The 25,803-nt window shown below is 57.7% G+C and overlaps 1 protein-coding gene across 1 annotated transcript in view; it reads right to left on the bottom strand.

Annotated features, from left to right (window-relative positions):
- Positions 1 to 1,402: 1,402 nt before the first annotated feature.
- The window catches only part of Cacna2d2 (calcium channel, voltage-dependent, alpha 2/delta subunit 2), a 97,169-nt gene continuing 72,768 nt past the window's right edge, over positions 1,403 to 25,803 (bottom strand). The window contains exons 5-38 of the mRNA XM_013028237.1: positions 21,904 to 21,948; positions 19,099 to 19,240; positions 15,664 to 15,795; positions 15,431 to 15,488; positions 14,757 to 14,807; positions 14,531 to 14,630; positions 14,258 to 14,416; positions 13,943 to 14,050; positions 13,763 to 13,841; positions 13,239 to 13,288; positions 12,967 to 13,056; positions 12,709 to 12,780; positions 12,448 to 12,522; positions 12,098 to 12,172; positions 11,941 to 12,012; positions 11,772 to 11,843; positions 11,604 to 11,665; positions 11,233 to 11,309; positions 7,592 to 7,652; positions 5,190 to 5,287; positions 4,946 to 5,036; positions 4,771 to 4,833; positions 4,551 to 4,654; positions 4,218 to 4,316; positions 4,033 to 4,121; positions 3,783 to 3,833; positions 3,488 to 3,559; positions 3,225 to 3,377; positions 3,005 to 3,057; positions 2,842 to 2,897; positions 2,551 to 2,677; positions 2,226 to 2,335; positions 2,028 to 2,110; positions 1,403 to 1,932 (exon numbers count right to left, since the gene is read on the bottom strand). Of these exons, the coding sequence (XP_012883691.1) occupies positions 1,789 to 1,932; positions 2,028 to 2,110; positions 2,226 to 2,335; positions 2,551 to 2,677; positions 2,842 to 2,897; positions 3,005 to 3,057; positions 3,225 to 3,377; positions 3,488 to 3,559; positions 3,783 to 3,833; positions 4,033 to 4,121; positions 4,218 to 4,316; positions 4,551 to 4,654; positions 4,771 to 4,833; positions 4,946 to 5,036; positions 5,190 to 5,287; positions 7,592 to 7,652; positions 11,233 to 11,309; positions 11,604 to 11,665; positions 11,772 to 11,843; positions 11,941 to 12,012; positions 12,098 to 12,172; positions 12,448 to 12,522; positions 12,709 to 12,780; positions 12,967 to 13,056; positions 13,239 to 13,288; positions 13,763 to 13,841; positions 13,943 to 14,050; positions 14,258 to 14,416; positions 14,531 to 14,630; positions 14,757 to 14,807; positions 15,431 to 15,488; positions 15,664 to 15,795; positions 19,099 to 19,240; positions 21,904 to 21,948 (2,973 nt within the window). The 3' untranslated portion in view covers positions 1,403 to 1,788. The remainder of the gene's footprint in view (positions 1,933 to 2,027; positions 2,111 to 2,225; positions 2,336 to 2,550; positions 2,678 to 2,841; positions 2,898 to 3,004; positions 3,058 to 3,224; positions 3,378 to 3,487; positions 3,560 to 3,782; positions 3,834 to 4,032; positions 4,122 to 4,217; positions 4,317 to 4,550; positions 4,655 to 4,770; positions 4,834 to 4,945; positions 5,037 to 5,189; positions 5,288 to 7,591; positions 7,653 to 11,232; positions 11,310 to 11,603; positions 11,666 to 11,771; positions 11,844 to 11,940; positions 12,013 to 12,097; positions 12,173 to 12,447; positions 12,523 to 12,708; positions 12,781 to 12,966; positions 13,057 to 13,238; positions 13,289 to 13,762; positions 13,842 to 13,942; positions 14,051 to 14,257; positions 14,417 to 14,530; positions 14,631 to 14,756; positions 14,808 to 15,430; positions 15,489 to 15,663; positions 15,796 to 19,098; positions 19,241 to 21,903; positions 21,949 to 25,803) is intronic.

The raw sequence follows: 25,803 nt of genomic DNA, 5'->3' as shown, positions 1-25,803 counted from the left end.
TACAAAATAGAACAATAACAGAAAAAAAAAAGGGCAGAGAAAAGGAAAAGGCCCCCTAATTCCCCAGCCTAAGGTGAGGGTGGGGGGGGGGAGGAAGCCAGGTCAGGTGATGATGAGAAAGATCAGACCCATTTGGGGGTTAGACAACTACCTGATGGGGATTGTTTTGTCTGTTTTTCTGTTTTTTAAACTTAAAATATATTTGTTTCTGTATGTTTCTTTTATATTCTCCATTGAGCACCTGACTACACTACAGTTACACACACGCCCCCTACAGGACACAGCTGACATCCCTGGCTGGGCATACATCATGAACACCCACCTTGGCACCAGCAGCGGGCAAGAGACCGTACACACACACTGAGAAAGCGACAAGCAACATGACATTAATTAACGGAGCCATTAATTAATGCATTACCCTCCCCCCTCCTCCCAGTCCATCTGAGCCTCGTGGCTATATGCCCTCCAGCTCTCAGTCCCCTACTGGCCCCCAGGCTCCAATGCCTTCGGGGGAAATGATCAGAATGAATGGTGGGAAAGATGTGCCCAGACCCAGCCTCCATACGTGCAGTGTGTATGTGTGTGTGTGTGTGTGTGCGCGTGTGCACGTGCACTCTGAGTATGTATTCAACAGGGGAGGGACGATTTGGCCTCCTAGGGGCAGGGAGAGTGTGGGTATGAGTGGCAATGATATAGGGAGTGGGCACAGGCCTGAGTGTAGAAGGGCCAGATGGAGATGGGATGGCCCAGCCAGGAGAGACCAAGTCACTCCTGCTAAGGCAAAGGGTAGTGTCTGGTGTGTGTGTGTGTATGTGTGTGTGTGTGTGTGTGTGCCCTCTGCCAAGGGGTGCAGGCAGCGGCATATGGTCCTGCTGGGTGGGTGGGTGGGAGCTGACACTAGTGAGAAATGGGTACAATGAGCACCTGGCAGAGAGAGGGGTCCTTGGGGAAACACTGATGGCTAGGGGTGGGATGGGGGGGGGTCTTCCACCCAGCCCCAGCATTATTTGGCACTGTTGCACATTCAGCTTCAGAGATGGGAGGACTAGCTGGGCTGTAGCTCAGAATAGAGGCGGGCGGTGAGCAGATGGAGGGCACAGGTAGGTGTACAGCCCTCTCACCAGCCCCTTGCCCCGTGTAAGGCTATGGGAGCCCCCCTCCCGCCCGTGGCATGTGTATCTATGTGTCTGTATTTATGTGGGTCCCCTGGGGTAGGTCTTATGGGAGTCCCGTTTTTGCCCTCAGGGTCCAGGTATGTACTGTGTTGTGTCTCAATTGCTGTCATCGTGAGACTGTCCTGACGCCTGCAGAGCTGGGCTGTGGGTGACTCCAGACCTGAACGGAACAGGAGCCAATAGAAGACTGTCCCCCCCACCCCCACCCCAAGAACATCTCTCCCACCAGGATTTCAGTTAGGATGCACAGGCCTTAAACTACCATCTCTTCCTCTATTCTACCCAGGGAAACTACGGTAGAGAGGGCCAGACTGGACGTGTCCAACTGAGACAAGGTCACCTTTGCAGAGGAAGCCTCCAGGCAGCATGGGCAGCAGAGGCCTGATTTGGCACCAGTACAGGTGTCCAGGGCCTAGGGACACTTACATGGTTCAGGGGTGAGTCATGTCTTGGGTGCCAAAGAATGTGGCACCCTGCTTTGGGCATAGGCTCCCAGGGCTCAGGTCCTTCAGTTGAGGAAGAGTAAATCTCTAAGGTGGATGATGTGGGGTGGCAGGAAGGGGGAGAGGTGAGGGAGGCCAGGATGGGGGTGGGGGGCCCCAAGGTGGGATGTTCAGAGGCGGGGAGAAGGAGGAAGGGCGTGGACTTGAGGCTGTGGCCGGGGCGGCAGGCCTAGGAGCAGCAGCAGTTGCAGGGACACCAGGACGCCCAGCGAGGGTGGGAAGGAAGCGCCTCGGCCACAGTCTGAGGTATCTTCCTACGGAGGAGAGACAAGGTAACTGGTCGACCCAGACCACCTTCAAGGTCCTGGGGTTATCAGATCTGCCTCGGTCTCCCCCCCCCCCTGCCCACCGTCGCATTGTAGTCAAAGCAGATGTGAGGTCCTCTCCTGTATCGTGGTCTCTGCACCAGCTCACACTGCTCCGGGCCGTCCGCTGGGCATGGGTGGGGAGTCAAGGAGGCGATGTCGTCGTCGGCAGCACAAGGGGACACGCGGGGCAGAAAGGGGCATGGGTGGTGGCGGGGAGGGCGAGGGGGGGGGCAGGATACAGTGTGTTTCTTTCTGCAGTAGCCGGCCAGCCTCACACTGGCTGCACAGCGGCTTCTCCGCCACCACGAACAGAAGGTTGGTGTTGGTCAGCCTCTGAGCATGGAACAGCCTGGAGAGAGAGGGAAAAAGAGAAGAGAGGGAAGAAGAGGAGAGAGAGGGAGACTATCAAGAGGCGGGGCCTGAAAGTTAGCCCCACCCCAAACAGACAAACCACGCCCCCCCCAGGCCCGGCCCCCACAAAACCACGCCCCGACGCACGTCCCCCTTCCAGCACGCTAGGCCCCGCCCCTCGCCCTTCCGGACACGCCCCCCTCCGCAAAGCACCTGGAGCAGTTCCCGCAGTCGATGATGGCGTTGTAGGAGGCGTTCACCGAACCAAAGTAGTACTGGGTCTGTTTCATGACGCAGCTGCTCTCCCGCGCCTCGGGGCTCCCCTCAGCCTCTGCCGGGTCTGCGGGGGGTCCAGACGCCTCAGCCCCGCACACAGGCCTCGGCCAGGCTCGGCTGTAAGTCCCTCCCTCTCTGGGAGAAGGGGTGCGGGGTGGGGGTGGGGGGACGGGACGCCGCCCCAAAACCGGGATTGGAGGAGAGGCCTCCCAAGCCCTGCTAACTTACCTGCCTGGAACCAGCTGTGGTAGAGGAGACCGTAGAGAAGCTGCTGGAACATGGTCCTAAAAGGCACGGACAATGGAAGTGGTCAGCAGGGGGCACTGTCCTACCCCACTTCCCTTCCTGGCTTACAACCCCCCCCCCATCCCCACCCCCCGCCAGGACCCACCAGGCCGCAGCAGAGGTCCACCAAGCCAGGTTAAGGAAGTCTGCAATGGTGGGCTGCAGTGGAGAGAGGGGGGCGTGGGCTGACATGGCTGCCCCTCACCTCAGGTTATTCCCCCAGCTCTCGCACACCAAAGGTGAGGATGCATCCTCTGTCAGCAACACCCCCTTCCCCATCTTCAATCATGGTGGAGGGGGGGAGGGAAGGAGAGGGGGTTCCTCACCACAAAAACACCCCGGGGTGCGGCTCCCAGGTTGCCAGGGGGCTGAGGGGCACAGGCTGCCTGATAGTCGTAGGACTCTTTGCGGGTGTAGAAGGAGTTGTTGTAGAGTGCCAGCATCAGGTTGGCATCCACTTCGCTGAAGAACCTGCCAACCTGGGATGCCGGGCAGGAGCCGTGGTCATAAGCCTGGCAGTGTCAAGGCCCCCCCTCCCCCCAAGACTGAAATATTTCCACCCTCCTTCTACTCTCTTCTTGGCTCTCACCTGGTCCCACTGATGGTTCTGGTTTGACAGCACCAGGAACCCTCCATCGTCAATGAGGACACAGAGTAGGTCCTGCCAGGTAGGGAAGGGGTAGGAAAAGGGGGGCAGGGGGGAGGAAGATGGACGGGGGGGGGGCTCTACTGGAGATCTTCCACTTCAGGCCCTGGGAGGCTGCGAAGCTAGGGATGGAGTGCTGAGATCCAAAGGTTAAGGGATGAGCTAAGACTTGAAATTGGGATCCAAAAGCCTGGGAATGGAGGAAACCGGGGTTCGGGCAGGATCGCGGAGCACGCACCTCGTTATTCACGTCGCAGTCCATCTCGCAGTGGCTGTTGGGACCACACTGCTGGGCAGAGAATGACGACTATAAGGCACCCGCTGGGTTTTCTCCCTCCCGTTACCCTTCATAGATCTGGTTCTCTGAGAGCATCTGGAGCAGCCTCCACCTTCCCAGAGATGCTTGCAGCCACTCTGAGTGACAGGCTTGTAAAGAACTCCAGAGAAAACGCTGCTGGACTTGATTTTCTCTTCTCCTGCCCGGATACCTTCTGGGGCTGGTCCTGGTGGGTCCGATTGCTGGCAAGCACCTTGAACTTCTCAGCCCAAGCTTCTAGGTCTAGCTTGACACCCACCACTGTGGGAGAGAGCAAGGGATCCCGTCTGTGTTACTGGCTTGGGTAGCAGTGGCCCGTCTGTTGCCTCTTTCCCCACTTCTGTCCAGGGCATTCACCTGCTGGCCTCAGGGTACGTCGGCCGAGGCTGAGCTCCACGGCTGTGCTGACGAGGAGACCCACTGTGCTGTTCTCCAGTTCCAGAGGCCTTAACAGGGCTGTGGTGAGATGGGCAGAGCCATCAGGATTGGGCCTTGACCACTCTGAGGTCTGGCCGATCCCAGCCCAAGTACCCAGCACCCAGCATGGTGTTTATCCCCGCCTGTCCCTCTCTTCATGCTTGCCCTGATCTTAGCTAGCATCTAAGTGGACAGAGGTTTTAGAAAGCAGCGTGTGACCCTAGGCTGGGGTTGTTTCCCACCGCTTCTGGGTCCCATGACTGTGACCCTTACCATCTTGGTGTGGGGGCTTGAAGATATAACCGTGATTATCCAGGCTGCGGCGGTAGAAGCTGGCATCGAAGGGTTCAGGGTTCTCCGTCCAGTCTTCAGCTGCCCTGAAGAGCACCCCGAGAGAGGCAGAGCTTGGTGGGTGCAGGCTCTTTTATGGGGGTCGGCCCAAGGACAGTGGGATGGGGTGAGGGTGCTGCTGGGTAGCAGGGCCGGCACTTACTTGTTGGGGAAGACACGTGTGATGCCACCGTCGGTGGCGGCGAACACGGCCAGCAGGCTGTACCTAGGGGTGGCAGGAAGGTGGGGGGGGATCACAGGTCTTCTTCCTGTCAGGCAGGGCCAGGACCTCTGGCTCCAACCTGGCCTCCCGCCCCCACGGCTTGGGTGACGCATACGTGTTGAGATCCTGGTCCCGCCACACGCGTTCCACCAACTGCTGTGTGATGCCCGTGTCCAAGATCAAGTTGTGCAAAAGGAAGTTGTTGCCTGGAATAGACGGGCAGAGGTGGGGGGTGTCTCTGGTTCCCCCCCTTTCCCAGGGCTTCCCCAGGAGTCTTCCCTTTGCCCTGCCCCATCTCTGGTCCCTCTGTAGGCTGCTCGGGCTTTGCCTAGATCCTGCTACCCTGCCTGACAACTCACACTGCTTGGAGTCTGGAGTCACTTTCTCCATGAGCTCAATGAAGTTCTTCAGGAACTCGGTGTTGTTGTCGGAGGCATTCAGGTCCTTGCAATACTCTCTGGGGGTTGGGAGGGGCGAGAAGAGCGGGCTTGGGGCGCTGGACAGAACAAGAGGCTCGAAGCTTTCTCAGTTGGCCTGCTCCTCGGCCACCTGCTGAGAAGCTCAGGCCACGGAGAAGGGTACACGTGTCCTCATGGGCTACAGCTGCCGTGTGCTTGGCAGGAAGATGGTCTGCTTCCTCCACCACCTTCACCACCATGGTAGTTTCTCTCTCTCAGGCTCTGCCCTTCAGAGCCTTCCATCTCTCTCCTGGGTTGTGAGCTCCAGAGAACCCACTGGTCTGCTGGCTGGACCATCCACCTGTATGCCGTCCACAGCTCCCAGGGGCACAGGGTGGGTGGGCCTGGGAACCAGCACTGGCTTCTATTGGCTAGAGTCTTAAGGTCTCATCCTGCCTCGTCCTGCGGTGCACCTTTCAGCGACTCACTCAACCTCCCTGAGACTTTTTCTTTTTTTTGTGTGTGTACTGGCTAGAGGTGGGTAGACCAATCCTTCCCCTCAAAGCCTTCAACTGGGCTCAGGCTCTGGGTTCAGAAACTGTGAGGGCTGTGATGTGGCAGGGTGTATGTGTGGATCTGTTCTCCAGGAAGTCTTGCGAGCAGTCTTTCTCCCCCCAATGTCTGAGCCATCTCTCCTGCCCGGTCACCTGCTCACACCCCCATCTACACAGTGACAACATCCAGGTGCCGCTGGTAGCTCCCACCCATCATCCCAGCCACCCGGAGCTTGAGATCTGAGGATGGTAGCGTGAGGCCAGCCCATGAGACTCTCATCTCCAACGGACCACTGGAAAACTGGAAGTGGTTCCATGGCTCAAAGCAGTAGAGCGCTAGTCCTGAGCAAAAAAGAGCTCGGGGACAGCCCCTGGGCCCTGAGTTCAAGCCCCATGATCGACAAAAAATAAAAAACCAAGAAAGGATCAAGAGTCGGGTGCCAGTGGCTCACACCTGTCATCCCAGCTACTCAGGAGGCTGAGATCTGAGGATCACGGTTCAATGCTAGCCCAGGCAGGACCGTCCATGAGACTCTTATTTCCAATGAACCACTCAGAAAACCAGAAGTGGCGCCATGGCTCAAGTGGTAGAGCGCTGGCCTCGAGCTGAAGAGCTCAGGGATGGCGCCCAACCAACAACAAGAAAAAAAGTGAAGATAAAAGAAACATGCCCCTTCCTCAGGTTAGTTAGAGAACCTGGCATTTGCCAGAACTTTCGTGAAGCGCACACCCCGTGCCTCTGTCCCCGGAGGCCACGCTTGACACACCCAGAGACACACCGGTACGGCCGTGGCCGGCATACACCACACGTATGACGGACGCATTCACATTTGCGGGGTACTCCACACACGCTCCACATATACCGAGCTCTCTGAAGCCAGAGATACAGAGGTGACACGAACGGGCACAGTCCCTCGCCTTGGGGGGCTTCCTCGGGGCCACGTGGGTCTCACAGTTCCTCCCACACATTCCCAGTCACGGACACACGGAAGCCATCCCACGCCAACACTCAGACTCTGCGGACACGGGTGCGCGACGGCTCACAAACACACATCTACAGAGTCACAGAGAGATCTGTGGGTGCATGCACGCGCTCGCATACATAATGGAGGTGAGGAGAGGCCAGAGCCCCATGTGGTGCTTCAGAGCGCCCCCCACCCCCATCTGTCTGTCACACCCACCCACCACCTGCCCTCATCCGAAGCCCACTCACGAGAGAGGGCTTCGCCACTCCCTGGCCTCCTTGGACGTGTGCACGACCTGCTCTGGGCGCTGACCCCTTACTTACCTAGAGTAGATCCTCACCCCCCCATCTTCCCTAGCACCCACCCCTCCTCCTCCTCAGTGAGCCACCACACCTAGACTTGGCACTGCTGGCACTGCCCACAGGGGCTCTGGCTAGCTCAGCCCCCCCCCCAGACCCCCACAAACACCGACACGAGACAAACGATGGGAGGGGAAGATGGCACCACACCACAAACTAGAGCAGCAGCGGCCCAGTGAGGGGCTGCCGGCCCAAGGGGAAGGGGCTCCTTCCTGGTTGCCTGGGACAGTGGGATGGGACTGGGAGGTCAGCAGCAGGGCCTGCTGGCAGGTGGACCGTGGCGGCCACTGGACACCGCAGCCTGGCGCTGTTACATAGAGCCCAGGTATGCGCACGCGCAGCCACACATACCGGGCTATGTACGGAGAGGTGGGGGTGACACCGCACAGGACACAGACACACAAGAGCTCCAGGCAGCAGTGCGGGAAGTGGGGTGGTTGGGGGCGGGGGGGAAGGACACCTCAGCAAGGCCACACACAAGCTACCTGGGAGCAATGAAAACATGTCCTTCAGACTCAAAGCTGCTGGGGAGCAGGAACTCAAAATCTGCAACAGAAACGGGGGGGTTATCTGGCGGGGGCTGGGGGGGGAGGCGAGAGGCCAGGGGGCTCAGAGTTCACGGGCTTGGAGAGGGACACGGGGAGGAGGGGGGGGCTCGAGGGAAGGGAGAGACACCAGCAGAGAGGGAAAACCCGTCACTTCTACGGTCAGGTTCGAGCCAGAGAGAAGGGACGGGTGGGGAGGGGAGGGCCTGCGGAGACTAGGCATCGCGGGAGGAGGGCAGTTATAGCCAATATGTTGCCCGGGCCCGGTCCTCTGTTGGCAGTGAGTCCCTTGGCGTGGCTGTATATGCTTCCATACGGCTGTATAGCACATATACACGGACACACACACACACACACATATATATACACACGCTGCTATATATATGCATGGTCTGGTGGAGGCGCCAGTCTCGCTCTTATTGCATCCATAATGGGGAGGAAAAAAAAAAACCAACCAAAAACAACAAACCAAAACACCGCATGCTGAGCTTCCTTTGCCTCCAAAGAGACGTGTGAGGAAGGGAATTGGCTTTTTGGCTGCAGACGTTTTTTATTTTATTGCTCTGGCTTTGCCGCAGCTGTTTGCCTTTTGGTGAGGCCGTGCTTTTTGTTCCGTGTCAGGCATCAACATGGCCAAACCGAGGGGGTTTCTCACGGGCGTCGACAGTCCAACCAGAGACGGGTGTGGGCAGTCAGGGGGAGGGGGTGTGCAGTGCATCGTGGGGGGATGGAGGGGGCCCGCTCTAGAGTTAGGGTGCTTGGGAGAGGCGCACGCATGGCGAGAGGGATGCCATTGACCTACACACTTGCTTTCCTGGGCCACGCAGGGGCAGATGGGAAACAAAAGGCTGGATCTCTTCCTTTCCTGGGATTATTTCTGGGTTCAGAGAGGATAGCTGGGGTGGGGCGGGGAGTCCCTGTGGAGCCCACCAGTTGAGCCTTTGCCCCTGGACTGAAGATCTCTGTGTGTGAGATCACAAATTTATCAGTGTGTGTGTGTGTTTGTGTGTGTGTAATGGGGCTTAAACTCAGGGCCTGGATGCTGTCCCTTAGTCTCCCCCCCCCCTTCATGACTGGTGCTTCTACTGGCTTTGCCTACTGACAGCTAGTTGGAGATGAGAATCTCAGACTTTCCTGCCTGGGCTGGCTTTGAACCTTGATCCTCAGATCTCAGCCTCCTGTGTGGCTAGGATGACAGGCGTGAGCCACAGGGACCTCGCTGCGTCTTTGGTTGAATATGACGGAACGGTTTTGCCGTGGCCTCTCCCTGTCCAGCTACACCGGCCCCCCTGCTGGGCTGTATCTGGGAGTCCCCTGCCTCTTGGCCTGTCTCAGTCTGGCAGTCCACTTTTTCTGCCCCATGGGCCTTATGCGTGCAGAGGAGGGATTCCCCCCCCCCATGTTATTAAATACTCCCATGATGCACCGCAAGGTTCCGGGCGAGGGGAGACTGGGATGTTCGAGGGGCTGGGCGGTCACTGGTTGGACTGTTCCTTTCTGATAGGACTGTGAGGCGGGGTTTGGACACAAGCCAAAGGGGAAGGGGTGGGGGCGGGGAGAGGAAGAGGAGAAAGAAAAAGGAAGGAGAAGGGGCAAGGAGGGAGCCTATCTATGCTAATGGTTACCGGGGCCCTGCAGTCCTAGGGTTACTAGGTGGGATGTGGGAGAGGGGGAGAAAAAAACACCAGCACTGGGAGTAAGGGGTGTCCCCCACTCCCACCCAGATTGGGTAGGGGTGGCTGTATTGAGATCTTGCCCCAAGCCCGGTCAGGTCCACAGTCCCTGAATCTACCTTTATTTCTCCAGACTCTCTTTCCTAAACCTTTGGGCTCATCTAAGGAGCAAGGAGAAGCCCAGAGCAGGGCTGCACCAAGGGGATTTGTGGGAAAGCCTTTGGGGCAGAAGGGAGAGCAGGCTAGCACGGGGACTGGAACACTAAGGTGAGAACAGTGTGTTGGCTCGCTCTTCAGCAGTGGCTGGGCGGCTGCCCCGTCTATGTCTCTCTACCCTGGAAAAAGGCTGTGGCGCATCTGAGCCTGTCTGTCTCCTTTCTCAGAGGGCTACCAGCTTCTAGAGCCACTGCTAGAGATCAGAGGAAGGAGAGGTAGTCCAGAGGTGTCTGACTGGGCTGGAGCTTTCCCACAGCCTCACAGAAGCCCTCTGGGGTCTTGGGCCCCCCTGCCCACTGGGTGGGAGTTGTCTCTGTGGTCAAGATTTCTTGACCACAGGGGGCGTCAGAGAAAAGGCAAGAGCTGAGGATCCAAGGGATGCTAGGAGGGAAGCCCCGGAGGGCAGGGGTCCGGCTGGTCTTGGGCAGGGAGGGGGGGCAAGCAGGGGCGTGAGGATGGGTAGGGTTGAGGGGAGGAGGGTGCACCGGTACTGGAAATACTTGCCCTTCAGTTTGCTGATTGGCACTGGGACAGTCCACCAAGAGAGAAAGCGAGGAAAACAAAAACACACACACAAAAACAAACGAAAAGGGGGAGGGGGAAGGGGAGGGGCACAGACAATATTTTATTCAATGGCTGTTTGAATGAAAATATTGTGTCTCATCATCATACCGAAAGGAAACTTCTTGCAAAAAAAAAAAAAAAGACACGAGAAAGAGAAAGAGAGCGAGAAAACTCCAAGGAGATGAGCTCCTCTCTCAGCCAGGCAGGCGGGAGGGGGCGCCCGGTGGGGGCTGGAGCCCCAGCCTCCCTCCCAGTGTAACCTCAGGCAGGGGCCAGGCAGGACTGGGCCCCCGAGACCCAGGCCTTTTCAGAGAGGCCCAGGGGGGAGCGGAGCATGCACAGGAAGCCACAGGCAAGAGGAGGTGGAAGGGGGGAGAGCAGGGAAGGGAGAAGAAAGGAGACAAGGAGGAGGCGGCGAAAATGAAGGATAGAGGAACAGAGTGGATGGCACGAAGGAAGCAGAGAGCAGAAGTAAAGAGAGAAGAGGGCAGGAGAGAGGGAGACTACATGGAGAGGGGAAAAGGAGTGGTGCAGGGGGTAGGGAGAGATGGAGGGAAAGCTGGGAGAGTGAAATGGAGCCAGTGAGTAGCAGGGAAGGGAAAGAGGGAGAGGGAGAGACAGAAGGTGGAGGGAGATGGAGAGGAAGGGGTGGGGGGGGTAGCGACCCTGGGAGGTGCCACCACCGTGTGTGTGTGTGTGTGTGTGTGTTGGGGGGGGAAGAGCTGAGCAGAAAGATGAGAGGGAGAAGAGAAGAGAGGGAAGGGGTGTCTGTTGAGAAAGGAACCCCCGGGGAGCGTTCAGGGCAGGCAGGCTAAGAAGGGAAGACACAGAATAGGAGGAAAAAAAAGAAAACCAAAAACAAAAAGATAAATAAATAAAACCAGAAACCTTAACGGAAACCAATGAGAGAATGGTCTGGAACCAAATCTGAGAAAAGGCGAGCATGCAGATTTCCATAGACTTTCCAAGGCTGGTGCCGCAGCCTGCGGGCGCGCGGGGCTGGGCAGACTGGGCGGGAAGGGGTAGCCTCGCCAGCAAGCTCGGGCTGGCTATGCTGCCTGGGTCCGGCCAGGGTGCGGGGGGGCAGAGGCAGGGGTGCAGGGCGCAGGCAGGGGCCGGGCCACTTACACTTGACCTGTAGGATCTGGTCGCTGAGGTTGGCTTGGAGGTAGAAGGTGCTATAGGGTGGGAGCACCAGCCCCAGGCTGAGGAGGAGGAGGAGGAGGAGGAGAAGGAGGAGGGAGAGCTGGTCACTGCTGGGGAGAGGTGGGCTGCAGGGGCTAAAGGCGGCCACCCCTCCCTCTTGTGGCTACGGGGGGGGGTCACACTTCAAAAGATGCTGGGGCCCCGGAAGTCTGCCAGAGACCTCTGAGCGACTCCACACCCCAGTAGACTCCCCCGATCTCCGGTTGCTAGTACCCCACTGGGAAGGTAATGGGAGGAGATGGGGGGGCGCACTGGGGCCACCCCTGCCGCTCACCCAGCCTTGGCCCACTCACCTGTAGTTGGTGCTCCTAATAGGCACCCAGGTGTAGTTCCGAATCACCTCGTCTACGTACCTCTAGGAGAGGAGGCTGTGTCAGGAAGCTGGGTGAGTGGGGTGGGGTGGAGAGGGGTGGGAGGGCGCCCACCCTCTCTCCCCGCCCCTCTCTTCCCGGCCTTCTTACCTCATCCAGGGACTTGACCAATGTTCTGATCTGCTTGTGGCCCTCGTCGCCGTCGATCATGCTCCGACGGATCTGGAAGGGTCGGAGCTGTGACCTGCCTCCGTCTTCGGTGGTGTCTGTCTCCCCGCCTGCCCCCCTCCCCCAGCCTTCCTCCCCACTTTTAACTTACCTCCTCCTTATTTTCATCCTCCAGCTCCGCATCCAGGAAGTCCAGAGTGACGGGCTCCCGGAAGTTGGTGGTCTGTTGGAGGTCAGGTGGGAAGTCGGGGATCCTCATCATGAAGGGGTCCCGCCCACCCTCACTCAGGACCACCCATCTGGCTCACCTGGGGCTTGAGATTGGGGTGCAGCAACACGTAGCCATTCGGGTCGATGGCGAACACATAGCCATTGGCTCCGAGCTGGGGGGTGGGGAAGGGGGCAGTACAGATCGGGGGGCTCAGGGTCCGGAGGGCTGGGTGGGGATCCCTGGGTTCTGGATCCAGCCCTCGCCTCTGAGACAGTTTTCTCATCACACACTGAGTCTGTGCCCTTCCTGGCCCTTGATGGGAAGTCTGCCGACCCCAGCTCCGGGCCCCGATGCCGCCGCCTCCCCTAGAAGCCTTCCCTGATTTCCCACAGAGGTCCCCAAGGAGGCTCAATGATCGATCCCCACTGAGCGGGGCAGGACACTCACTGTGTAGTTGGGAGTTAGTCTCTTGATGTCATTCAGAGCCACATCGATGCCCATCACACCCAGAATTAGCTGGTTCTGGGAGCAGAGGCACGGGGGGGGGGAGTGGAAGGGGGGAAAGAGGGGTTCTTTTAATAAAGTTTGATTCCACGCCCTCAAACATGATCACAGGTTTGCGGGTCCGCTCTATCCCGCCACCCTCACACACGCCACAGGAATACCGGGCCGTGCCTGGGTGCACACAGCTCCGTGTGGAGACCTCACCTTCTTTTCCCCGGGGCCGTCTCGAGTCAGGTTGAAAACTGGGAGGGTCCCTGTCACCACAAGTCCCAGTCCCTGTTGGAGAGGAAGATGGGGAGAAGGGGGGTCTCCTGAGACTGGCCCTGCCCTCACCCTGAGCGTTCAGAATAGAGGCTGGGGCGAGGGCCACCCTTTAACCTCTGCCAACCTCCTGGGGACACATTCCCAGGGGGAGGCTCCAGTCCCCGCCCTTCCCCGCCCTTCTCGTTCTAGAGGCCTTACCAGCGCGTCCTCATACACGTTGGTCCACTGCACCTGCTTAGCCTCCTTGCCCGCCAGCACCATGGGCCTTCCCAACACGTCCAGATATTCCTGGGGAAGGGGGGTGGCGGCGGAGGTCCGGAGTGCCTCTCTCAATTCACTCCCTCCTCCGCCTTCCCGTGTTTCGGGACTGCAGCCTCAGCCACCAGCAGAGGGCGCTGTTGGCCCATGGCGGCTGAAGGCGCACGGCGACCATAGGGAACTGGGAGGAGGGGCTTCCCCTACAGCCTCACCTGCGTGTTGATGCGGATGGCTCCAATGGAAGGGATCTCGAAATAGTAACCTGTGGAGGGAGGGGAGGCAGGGATGGTCCTGGTTGACGCCGCGGGATCCACGGCACGGGGGTGGGGGGCGCTCTGTGGGGTACATCTGCAGCCCCCACACGCTTGTCTGTCTCTCTGGTGTCACTTCCCCCCTCCCCCCTCCCATTCACATCCCAGGCGATGATTTGTGTCTGAACTGTCTGGAAGGGGAGGGAACGAAGGGATCTGAGGAAGCAGAGCAGAGGTGGGGGGTGGGCGGGGGGCTAGGGAGCCCCAAACCTACAAACACACGCAAGCTGGGAGACAAGTGGACAATGACCAGATCACTAGCTAGGCAGACAGAGAACCGGTGACATGGGCAAGTAAGAAAGCCTACTAGACAGAGCGCCAGCTGGCGCATGTATCGTAAGCTGGATAGAGAGTAGATGAACTGGCAGCCGGACACATGGACAGGGGGCAGGCAGACCCTCCGGTGGCGCCATCAGACCAGATACCTTTATTGGTGCAGGCCATCCACTGCAGGGGTGTGACGTCGTAGTTATGCTGCCCCACAGAGAATGTGAACACGCGTACCTGGCGGGGGGGGGGCCGACGTTACCGTGGTGCCCGCTTAATGATGACCCTCCCCTGTCCCACACCGGGATGGAATGGCTCCCAGTGGGGTGGAGCCTCACCGTCCGGTTGGGCCAGTTGTACTTCTCAAAGACATCCTGCACGCGGTCCTCTCCGCCGTCGGTGAACATCATGATCATCTTATTGCAATTGGCACGAGTGATGTTGGACTGGGCAGGGGGTGAGGCCAGAGTCAGGTAGCTTTCAGTCCCAAGGGCAGGGTCCCCCCACCCTCCCATGGTGTTTTATGTCCCAGGTGCATGTTTGATGTTCACGAAGCCATTCATCTCCATCTAACCCCCCCCACCATGTCTCCAGACCCAGGCCCTCTCTGCCCACCTTCTGCCCCCCCACCAGCCCGCCCCACGGAGGCTCACGTTCTGCAGCTGGTCAAAGGCATATTCGAAGCCGGCCTTGTAGCCTGTGGTGCCCTTGGCCACCATGCCCTGCACCGCTTCCTTGAACACCTTCTTGTTACGCACGTTGGCCTGAACCAGGTGTGTGAAGCAAGACACGGGCTGTGCCTTCTCGTTGAACTGCGGGGATGGGGGGGTGGGGGGGACGGTGGTGAGTGGCTTCGGGCCGGCCTGGGCAGGCCAGCTGGCCCGTGGAGAGGCCCGGTCCCCCAGCCTTGTCACCTCAGCACTCACCGAGGCCACGTTCACGTAGTCGTCGTCAGAGAGCGTGTCCAGCATCTCGCAGACAGACGTCTTCATCAGCTTCAGGGTCAGGCCGCTCACGCTGCCGCTCCTGGAGAGGTGGGGGGGGCATGTGGGGGACCTCGGGGGCTCTCCTGTCCTCCCTCCCCCATGACTCGCCTGGGTGGCCCAGTCCGGCCTTCATCCTGCCCCGGACCCGCGGGCAGTGTTTACTCACACGTCTACGATGATGACCATGTCCTTGGGCGATGAGGCCCCCTGGATGTACCTGACCCAGGAAAAGCCTTAGTTAAGAGCGACCCCCCCACTTTCTCTGGGACCCGGGGGTCCTCCCTTCCTTCAACTTTGCCTCGATGAATGGGTTTCTATTGACGATTCACTGGGTGGGTTGGATGGGGTCTCTCAATGTAGGGAAGAGGGGAGCAGAAGGCGGTTTCCTGGTTTTGGTGGCTTCTAGTGTTCTCCACCCGTGACAGTCTAGCTGCGTGGGGGACAGAGTAGGAAGGGAAGGTCACGGGGTACTGTGGGAGGAGGGGGAGGGTGGTGGGGTGTTTGGGGCTCAGGTGGCCGAGGCAGACTGTGACCCCACAGAAGCGCTATCCAACCTCAGGAGCATCTCTGCTGGTCCGATCTCTCTGACCTGAAGGGGTGAGGGTACCCGGTGGTAGATTGGGGGGAGGGGGGGTGAGAAACGCATCCAGGCGGCCAGGAGGCCTGCCTGGGTGATGGGATCCATTTTCCAGTGGCAACGATGTGTGAAATGAAAATTGGATAGAGCTGGCTGCGCCCCTGCTCCGAGGCCCGGGTATGGGGAGGGGAGGGGAGGGGAACAGGAGGGAGAGGTGGGGAGCTGAGGGCGCGTCCCCGCTTGGCCCCTCCCTGCTCACTCACCAGGGTCTCCTTCGGACGTCATACAGGTCAATCTTCTTGGGGGCTCGCCATGGGGTCGCTGTGGGAAGAGAGACGGTAAGGGGCTGTGGAAAGCCTTGCTCAAGACTTACAAGAATGGCTGGGTTACTGAAGCCTGTGGGGTGGGCCTCCAAGTCCATGCACCCCCGATGACCAGGATAGGAGATGGACATGGTAGGGGGCTGGGTGGACAGGAGAGATGGGCCAGCACCTACCCGGGTAGTAGCGGGTGACTCCCGTGGCACTGCCAAAGACCTGCCAAAGCAGCGTGGGGTCTTGCCTGCGATTCTCCATGAACACGTTCTCCAGGGCCTCGGTCCAGTTGAGTTCATTGAGGATGACGGTGGCTGGGGGAGGGAGGACGGGGAGGTCTGGTGTGGGGAGCTTGTCCCCCCCTTCTCTGTGACACTCATGCCATGCCCGGGGCTCCTCTGATCTCTACCAATCCAGACTCACTCCCATTCCAGATCCAGGCTGAGACTGGGCCGGATCCCCCAAGGAGATCTGCTCTTTACCCTGGCAACCGTTCAGAGGAATCACTCAGCCTACATATGACCTCTGCCAGATCCCCTCATGAACGGGCAGGGGAGCTGTGGCCTGCAGCTCTTGGAGAGGGACGGCCCAGGATGGCAGGGAGCCGTGAGCAGGGTCCCCTCCCCACCCAGCACACTGCCTGGTCCCCCAGGAGCTCACCCACTCGGCATGCACTCCAGGCTGCGGCCACAAGAAAGCAATTAAGGGCTCGCTGATGGAGCGGGAATTATTCAGCTATTAAGGTACCTGATAAGCTGGAAGCCACTCAGCTTCATGATTAATCAACTGGGGCCAGGAGCGGGCAGGGGCAGAGATGGGGGGGGCGGGGGCTGTCAGAGGGGAAGGGTGGTGCCGGGATCCTGCTCTTCCACAAGCATGCACGTGCACATGCACACACGTACACGCTGCACCCTCAGGAGGTATCTGTGCACCTAGGACCTGTGTGCTCACAGCCAGATGTGTGACCCCCTCCCCTCTCAAACCTTCTAGCCCATCCACCTAGCTGCTGTCGTGGGTGAAGGGCACACATATCCACATTTATATGACCCCCTTGTAGGCTCTGCCCTCACACCTTCCTACTATCAGTCACCCCACCCCTCCCCTAACTCCTGGAGTGGTACAGGTATAATTCCTGGGCTAGACCCCTGCTCTGCTTCCTCACAGAGCAAGGCTTCTCTCGGATGATCAGCCTCCATCCTGCTGATCGCCCAACCTGGGCAGCACTCCTATCATCTGACTTAAAGCAACTATAAATCTGCCTCCTGTGTGTGTGTGTGTGTGTGTGTGTGTGTGTGCGCGCGCGCGCACGCGCGCGTGCGCATGGGAGACATATGCCAGAACACTCAGGAAAAACAGGAGTGGGAGCTGGGCACTGGCAATTCATGCCTGTCATCCTAGCTACTCGGGAGGCTGAAGCCTGAGGATCACATTTCCCAGCCCAGTCAGAGAAGTACCTGTGACGCTTATCTCCAACAAACCAGCAAAAAGCCAGAAGTGGAGATGTGGCTTGAGTGGTAGAGCACTAGCCTTGAGCAAAAAAAAAAAAAACAACACAGAGACAGTGCCCAGGCCCTGAGTTCAAACCCCACAAATGACAAAAAACAAAGAAATCCAGGAGTGGGACACCTGTATCTGTCTGGCTTGTCCCCTCACCCCCCAGCCCCCCCTGCTCCCCTTATTTCCTGTTTCTTCTATCTCCTCTCTTCCTGGGTGGAGCCCTACCACTATCCAGCTCCCCATATGATTTCCATCAAGGAATACCCCAGTGAGAACCGGAGGGAGGCTCCGTTCCTTCCACAGAGCCTCCCAAAGGCTCTGATCTTTCCAGAGCAGAGGAGCTGTGATTTACAATCGCTCACGTCTGTTGCCCGTAGCCCAGAGGCTCCCACAGACCTAGGTAGGTATGACTGGGTCTCTGCTGTCTCATCTGCTGCCTAACTTCACCCCCTCTCCTCTGGCTTTCTACTGTGTCCCATTATGTGAAAACAAAACGCATTTCTAGCATTGGCTCTGCCGATCGAACACCATGTCACGGTCCCGTTTCTGATTTAGAAACTTAGTGAGTTGAACAATTTCTATTTCTTACTTTAAGGAAGGATGAAGTCAGGCTCTGGGGGGGTCTGTCTGGCATGCCCATCCCTCTCTGCGCCTCAGTTTTCCCATGACAAGCTTGGAGTGGACCACCTTGGGGTCTCTTTGAGCTGCTATGATTTTCCTAGCTCAAGTGAAGAGCCAAAAGAAGGAGCTGGGCACCAGTGGCTCCCGCCTGTGAGCCTAGCTACTCAGGAGGCTGAGATTAGAGGATCGGGTTTCTAAGGTGGCCCAGTCAGGAAGGGAAGTTCATGTTTAAAGCCCTGGATTCAAACTCTAGTATAGCAGAGGGGAAAAAAAAGCCCCAGAAGACTGTCCTCAAAGGTATCTGTGACCCCCCCCCACACCCTGCAATCACTGCAGAACATGCTGAGGAAAACACCCTGCCTGGGGAAAGGGTCCACATACCCCACCCCCACCCCACGTGCACACACTTCTCAGATCACGCCGAGTTGGGAAACGGGGACCGTGCCCCCTCAGGCAGGCGATTACAGATTTAATTAAAAGTGACACAGTAAATAAAAAACATATAAAATGTAATTTGTGTGGGTAGCGAGGGGTGACTGGAGAGGGTGGTGTGGCTCCTGTTTTAATTAGCGTGCATGCCCGTGATAGTGCCCCTCGACTGGCTTAGGCAGGTGGCCCGCGGGAAGCCTCGGGGTGGGGGAGGGTTAGGGGTAAGGAGGAGCCCATTCCCCTGCTCCCTGAGGCTTTCCAGAAGACCAGGCTGATGCTGATAGAGAAGGAGGAGGCCTTTCCCCAAGGACCTTGGGATATTCCCCGCACACTTGAATCTGCGTGGTAGGTCTGGATCCTCCTTTGCCCCTAGACTCCCAGGTGGCACCCTTGGGATCTGCGACTAACTATGCATTGCATCAGAACTCAGGGACCCCAGTGTCTTCAACCCTGCTTCCTGTCCCATGTCTGGCTCTTGGCCTCTTTGTTACATTTCCCAAGGATCTCGGGAAATTCCTCTTCCGTGTCTGACACGTCTTTCTAGCTGTCATGAAGGGAATGGGCAAGCTGGCCCATCCCCGGGGCTGGGAATTCCACCCATCTCCTTCCTCTTCCCCACATCTCTGTCTGGCCACTCTGAGCTGGGAACGATCGCGCCACCCCTTTGGCTCCGTGCCAACCGGCAGAGCGGTCCGATCGGGTCGGTGCCTGTGAAATGCAACTCCCAGTTCCCTAGCTCTGTGTCTACCTGACAAGTGCAGTGTCTTCACCACTCTTAATAGAAGCAGAGAACGGGCAAGGAGAGCGAGGAGCTGTTTTAGGGGAGTCAGACCAGTAGTGGGAGTTGGGGGAGACTGCGTGTGTGTGCTCTGGTGTGGGTGTGTGCGACACCCGGTGTCTCATAGCCCACTGTGGCATCGTGTGACAGGTGAGCATGTGTGACCGTGGGTGGAGGGGGCTGGAGGGCGATGATGGCAGCGTTCTGTTCCCCCGTGGACCGGACGTTCCTGGACGGTGGATTTTTCTCCTACGTGGTCGGGGTGAGTTGTACAGATTGCTCTCACACTTACAGCCTTTGTAGATATCCGTGGGGATCTGCACCGCTGTGTAGGAGTAGTTGACCTTGTTCTTGAAGTTGGGGTCCTCAATGAAGTCCAGCCTCAGGGTGCTGGCCTTGGATCCCCTGTCCATATCCTCACTCTCGGGATCATCCTGCAGAAAGCCCCCGGCAAGGTCAGGGTCAAAGATGGTGGTTGGATCCGACCAGCCTCTTTAGGAAGGCTGAGAGTGTTAGAGACTGGGATGTGGCGGGGAGGCACCTCAAGGATGGCCGCCCTTGTGGTCAGAGACAGAGAGATGGAAGACCCAGAAGTGTCATGCTTCCCATCTGCCCTTGGCTACCACACTCACCATCTGATTGCCAGACCGGATTCTAAAACCAGAACCAAACTGACCCCTTTCCCACATGGCCGAAAACCAGTGAGAAGGCAAAGAACGTGGACATCTGGGAAGAAGCAGGGAGCAGAATTCTGCTTCTATGGACGTGCCTTGTGCAACTGCAGGGAGGCTTTGGGGCAGGCTCTCCCCCCCCCCCGCCTTCCCCATTGAGGTCCCTCCCATCTCCTGCACGGAGCCCCATTACTGGGGAGGAGGTCTGAGGAAGGGGCAAGCACCCCAGGCAGCATGGCAGGTCTAGGGAGCTGCAAGGAGGGGTGGGGGTTGGGGGTAGAATTAGGACCCAGCCACCTCCACAGGGAGAGTTTGCAGCGCCTGCGAGCAGCAGGACCGAGAAGGCCCCCGTCGATTTTCTAAAATGAGCCCGCGGCCGCCTGACAGGTGCCAATTACAGCATCTTGGGGCCGGCCGGGCATGCGCCATGCGCTCCCTCCCGCCTCCGTGGGCTGGCAGAAGCAGGGCTGCTGTGACTACAGCGTTGATGCTGCGGTCTGGGGGGGGGAGGGCGGGCCGGGGTGCAGGTGTGTGAGGGGGTGCGGGGAGGGTGGTGGGAGGGTTTGAAGGGGAAGAGAGGGAAAAGCCAAGCTGGGAGGCCACATGGTGAGCGAGGCAGGGGGAGAGCTGGGTGCTCTGGTATGGGGGAAACCTGCCCAGCATGTGACCACCTCTTGGACCGGGCTTAGTTCATCCCCCCCACCCCCCGTAGGTTCTGGGCTGCTCAATGGGTGTCGGCTGCCCCTCCCTTCTTCCCACCCCGAGGGATCTGTCCGTGATCGCTGGTGGCGTTCAGCCTTTCTACTGAGCCAGATGTGCGTCTGCATATCCTAAGGACATGGCTCTAAAGCACCCAAGGCGAACACCCTCTGTCCTTTCAGAGTAGATTCTGGATGGCAAAATTCTGCCAGACGGCATGCACCACGCATGCTCTGCTCAGAGTGGCGGGGTGGGGGAGCGGGGGGCAGGTGCGGGAGAAGAAAGCCCCCCGAAATGTCAGCAGCAGACGAAGGGCACTGGAAAATTTAATCTCCCGACTTTCCCAACTAATGTGACATTTGGATTCTGTTCTGATAAGCTATCAGCTGGCGAACTTTTTCCTTCCTTTTCTTTCTCCCACCCCCACCTTCTGGCTGGTAATTTAAAAGGAAAACAGTCTAGAAAGATCTCTTAACTGTACCTCTGGCAAAGATGGGGGAAAAAAAAAAACCACAACACAACAACACAAGCAGGAGTGTAGGCAGATGTGTGTGTGTGTGTGTGTGTGTGTGTGTGTGTGTGCTATTATTTATACTGAGGCCTGGTTAGCCCAGAACAGGCTTGATTCACTGTCCTCTGGCACTCCCTTACTAGGTGGTCCTGCGCGCCCAGCAGATGTTCAAAGGTCTGGAGGTAGAGTCAGTGATTTAGAGACAGGAATTGGGGTCCTGGATAGAGTTGGGGGCTGCTGGCAGCAGGAGCCCCTCCACACCACCTCCGAGCCCGGGAGGAGCGGGGAGGGGGGGGGCTTTGTGCAGTGGGCAACTGCAGTCTGCTGGTTTATATTTAATGTACTGATTGCTAAAATTATAGCCCGCTGCCGAGGGGGGTGAGGAATTAGATTCAGGGTCTAATTAAAGGCTCGTTCTTCATTTGAATTTCAGATTCCAGCTTTAATTTTAGCGACTTCTCTGGGAGCCGCAGAGCTCAGCCAAGGGGAAGCACACCTGCTTGAGCCCACCCCTCCTTCTTCTCGGCCCCCTACCCAGCTCTCCGGGTCCAACCTGGCACCATGGACCCTCAGCAGGAATTCCTTCCCACTTCCTGACGGCCCCAGCAAAGCCTTAAATACCCGGAAAAGGTGGGCTGGATCCTGGATCATCTGCACCAGTGAGCACAGGCCAGTCTGGGGACCCAGCACCACTGTGACCACCTCTGTTTCTAAAGAGGACATTGTTTTGAAGTCAGGCAGAGACTAAGTGACTCAGGGCAAAGTCTTGATAGTGGGGCCAGACCGTAGGTGCTGTGCATGCTGATGCTTGGTTTCCCTTATCCGAAGGATGGAAATCCATACCGGTTTGGAGATGACTGGTACCCTCCCGCCTACTTCCGGGGAGCCCTGTCCGCCATCTCTCTCCTCTGCTGTCATCGTGCTGGATGGAGTCCCTCTCCATGCTGGGGAATCTAAGGTGCCCAGTCATGGGGTGTTCAAAATGCCTTACTACCTCAAGGGGTGAGGCCTAGCCCATTAGTGGCCACACACACGGTGGTGGAGGGGTCAGCTAACTGAGGAAATCGTGGAGAAAGCATGGTGGAGCTAAGAATGCTGAGCGGGAGTTGCAACACCTTTCCGGCTGAGACCCGATCCTTTACGGCAGAGCCAAGCCTAGAGGAGGGGGTGTGGCTCTGCAGCTTCCCACCCCTTAGAATAGAGGTCAGCCACTCACCAGCTCCGCGTCAGCCTTGGCGTCATAGTACGTGATGTCTTCCTCCTGGTTGAGGAGAGAAAGGCCTCGGTAGTCACATCTCAGGGGCTCCTGAGATGCCATCCGGACCCTTTTAAGCCCAAGGTCTCAGTTCCTCCAGAGATTGATCATCCCCTCCCTGATCCAGAGTCCTAGAGAGGCTGTTTGAGTCAAAGCTCAGGGTGTCCCTCCAGTCTCCCAGGCCCATCCTCAGGATCCCTCACAGGCTAGAGGAGGATGCAGTATCCTGGGGCCTGGCGATTCAGAGACCTAGACCCCTGCTATAGCCTAGCAGAGAGGCAGAGTCAGGGCTCGCCCGCCTGGCTGCCGAGATGCCAGCTGAAGCGGGATGGGGCGTGAGGAAGATAGAAAATCAGAGTGGAGCCCAGGCAAGAGCGAAATAATGACTCGACGCCGCATCTTCCAATTTCTTCTATTAAAAAGCCTGCTCATTACGGGCATGTACTTATTAATTATCTGTGATTTGTTGTGAAACGCGAGGGGGTTTACACAACAGGAACGGGAGAAAACAAAGCCCGGCAAAGCCCAGCTCCACAGCCCGCCTCCTGGCCCTCACCCGTCTGCGTCTGCCCGCCTGGCCTGGCCTGGCCTGTGCCGGCCCCCGCCTGCCGCCAGGGTTCTTGGCCATCTGCGCGTCATAATCGCTGGCCGCCCCGGGGACCCGTAACACAAACGGGCTAATTTCGTGTTTAATGATCTTTAATCAGAACTAAGCACAGCTGACAGAGGCTGCCAGAAGGTGAGTTTGGTGTCAGCAAGTGCCACCTGCTCTGCCCCGGTGGACTCTAGGGCCAGGGCTACTATCCAAGTCACACTCCCCAGGTGCACTTCAACCCCCCCCACACCCCTTTTTAAAATTTTTCTTGTTGGTCATGGTGGCTTGAACTCTGGGCCTGGGTCCTGCCCCCAAGCACTTCAGCTCAAGGCAAGCACTACTGCTTGAGCCACAGCGCCACTTCTGGTTTTCTTGTGGTTTGGAGATAAGAGTCTCATGGACTTTCATGCCCGGGCTGGCTTTGAACCGCCATCCTCAGATCTCAGCCTCCTGAGTATAAGTCTGCACAGGGACACCTCCCTACCCCTTGGCTCAGTTTCTGCTCAGTATCTGTTACCTAGGTAACTGGCAGACCTGGAAGCAGTCACCTTCCCCTCCTGCTAAGGTCACATCCTGGGCCACCTCTGGTCACATGCCTCTTATCTGACCTTAGGAGGGTCCCAGACCTTGAGGTCACATTCAGATCCAGTGTGGCCACACATCTTCCTGTCCCTGGCCTAAGTAAGTCCTGGCTCAGGAATGGGTCGCCCTTTTTCTTTTCAGCCATGCCTCTCTACCATGCATGGTGGGGGGGCAGGAGTTTGGTAAATAAACTTCTCCTGCCTGAATAGCGCGTGGTGTTCTCTTCACCAGCTACTAATGAAACCCACCTATTTAATATACCTTACACTGAGTAGCTAGGATGACAGGTGTGTGAGCCACTGGCACCCGGCTCTGGGTGCCAAGTTTGTGGCTGTGATTTGAGATGATCCGTTGAATGATGAGGGATGCAGCAATTGTTACTGGGTCCCAGGTTGACTCCCGCCAGGCTCTTTGGTGTTCAAACCATTGGCTGGATATGGTAGTGGAGTCCAAGCATTGTATAACAGTGACTGCAAGACACGGCATCATGCTTGGACAGGTCCAAAAGTGACTCCAGAGTCGGAGAAGCCTGCTTTTTTTGGGGGTGGGTGGGGGGGTGGGGGGGTCTTGAACTCTGGGCTTGGGCACTGTCCCTGAACTTTTGCTCAAGGCTAGCACTCTACCACTTGCACCAAAGCACCACTTCTGGCCTTTTCTGTAGATGTGGTACTGAGGAATGGAACCCAGGGCTTCATGCATGCTAGGCGAGCACTCTACCGCTAAGCCACATTCCCAGCCCTCTGTCTGGCATTTCTGTGACCCAAACATACAGATGATACCGAGCCAGGGGCAGAGGAAGTCTGCAAACCCAGGCTCTGACCTGCCCTCCAAAGTCATCTGCAACCTCATTCATACCCACAATCCACCCGCTCGCCCACCCATCCACAAACACTGCAGACAAGATGGGCGGGCCAGGGTGGGGGCAGGGACCGGGCTTAGGCTCTGGGGTACTTGGCCTTTTCCCCGCGCCCGGCTCTGACCGCAGCACATAATGAAAGCTGACATTACATCAAACACAATAAGGAGTTTCGGTTGATGAAGATCATTCCTGAACACACAAACCCATTAAACCGAGGGGGAAAAAAAATATCAATTCAACACACTCGCAGGCGAAAAGAAAATGTGATTTGTTATCTAAAAGGGGGTTATAAACACGGCTCTGATGCTCTTTCCCTCCGTAATGAAAACAGGCGGGTGCTGTGGGAGGACTGCAGATTACAACCTGGGGCTTCGCTCACCCACTACTTCTTTTTTAGGCTAACGTTCTGCAAGGACGGGAAAGGGCACGGGAAGAGGCCGGTCAGTCTCCAGCCTCCAGGAGTCCTGGACTCCTAAGGTTGGACCTGTCTGCCACTCCCCACCCTGCCCCCATGTCATCCTTGGGATGCTTGGGCACTCACTCTGGCTCCTCTTTCCCTGTTCCAGTGGCCCTGTTTTCCTATTTGTCCTGCCCTTGCATGGTCTCTATGGGAAATCGGGTCTTGGTAGCAGCGGGGACGAAGGGGAAACAGTGCAGGTGACCACAGGTAAGACTCAGATCTGCATGCTTTCCCTGCCTCTCAGGGCTTGGATACCTGTGGGCAGGACTACTCTGGCTTGGAGGATGATCAAGCCACACCCCTTCCTAAGGACACACAGGAGCCTGGGACGGGAGGCAAGGTCACCCCAGAAAATGGGTCCTGAACACAGCTGTGATTGGAGCTGGGGGTGTGGCACAACAGAGCTGTTATAGTTGGGGTGGGAGGGTCCCCAGGAAAGCCTTGGAGTCCATTTTGGCTGGCCCAGTGCTGGATTGTTCACATTAATGATGCTCTCTGGGTGAAGCAACAAGGAGGCAGGCCATCTAGCAAGTGCAGGGACTTTGGTGTGCTCTAACACTTGAACCACACCTCCATTTCTAGCTTTTGTGGCAGCTGATTGGAGGGAAGAGTCTCCAATAGGGCTTTTCTGCCCAATCTGGGTTTTGAACTGTAACCCCCCGATCTCATCCTCCTGTGCAGTGAGGAATAAAGGCATGAGCCACTAGTACCCGTCTAATTGTCTGAAGTTCACACTGACACCTCTTCTGTTTCCTGGTATCTTGTGTGTGTGTGTGTGTGTGTGTGTGTGTGTGATTTTTCTTACATTTTGCACAATGTGGGGAATTCTTTCTCCCCCCCCAAGTTCCCACATAGGACCCCCATGTATCTAGGTGACAAGTGAGGGGGGGCTAGATCTCCGAGTGAACATAGGACAGCTGCTCTGTAGCAGAAACCAAGCCCAAGAGAGGGCTTGAGGGGTGTTGGTAAGCGGGAAACCATGTGAGCAAGAGCCTGGGGTGAGTGGGGGGCAGAACGGTTGTTATCCAGGTTCAGAGCTCTGCAAGGTGGCTGCCAAGGCCGGCCAGAAGGGACTCCTGCCTGCCCAGCAGCCCTCAAGGTGGGCCCCAGACCGGCCACCCAGCCGTACTGGTGAGGCCATGCGGCCTTTCTGCCCTGGCCCACCGCCAGCTCAGCTCAGCCAAAAGGACTGGTTTCTGAGAGAGCCATCTGTCGCTGGCTTGGCAGAGAGGAAGTCGGCAGGCCCCATGGCCGGGTCAGACCCTCAGGCTGTCCAGCCAGCTCTCCTGCTTTGGCCCTATCATCTCGGTCTTCCTGCTACATTCATCAGGCAGAGCTACCTTCCCTAGTAGACTTCCAGGGGAT

This window comes from Dipodomys ordii, unplaced genomic scaffold (assembly GCF_000151885.1).
Source record: "Dipodomys ordii isolate 6190 unplaced genomic scaffold, Dord_2.0 Scaffold107, whole genome shotgun sequence".
Taxonomy (NCBI): domain Eukaryota; kingdom Metazoa; phylum Chordata; class Mammalia; order Rodentia; family Heteromyidae; genus Dipodomys; species Dipodomys ordii.
This window is presented reverse-complemented; position numbering and strand designations above follow the sequence as displayed.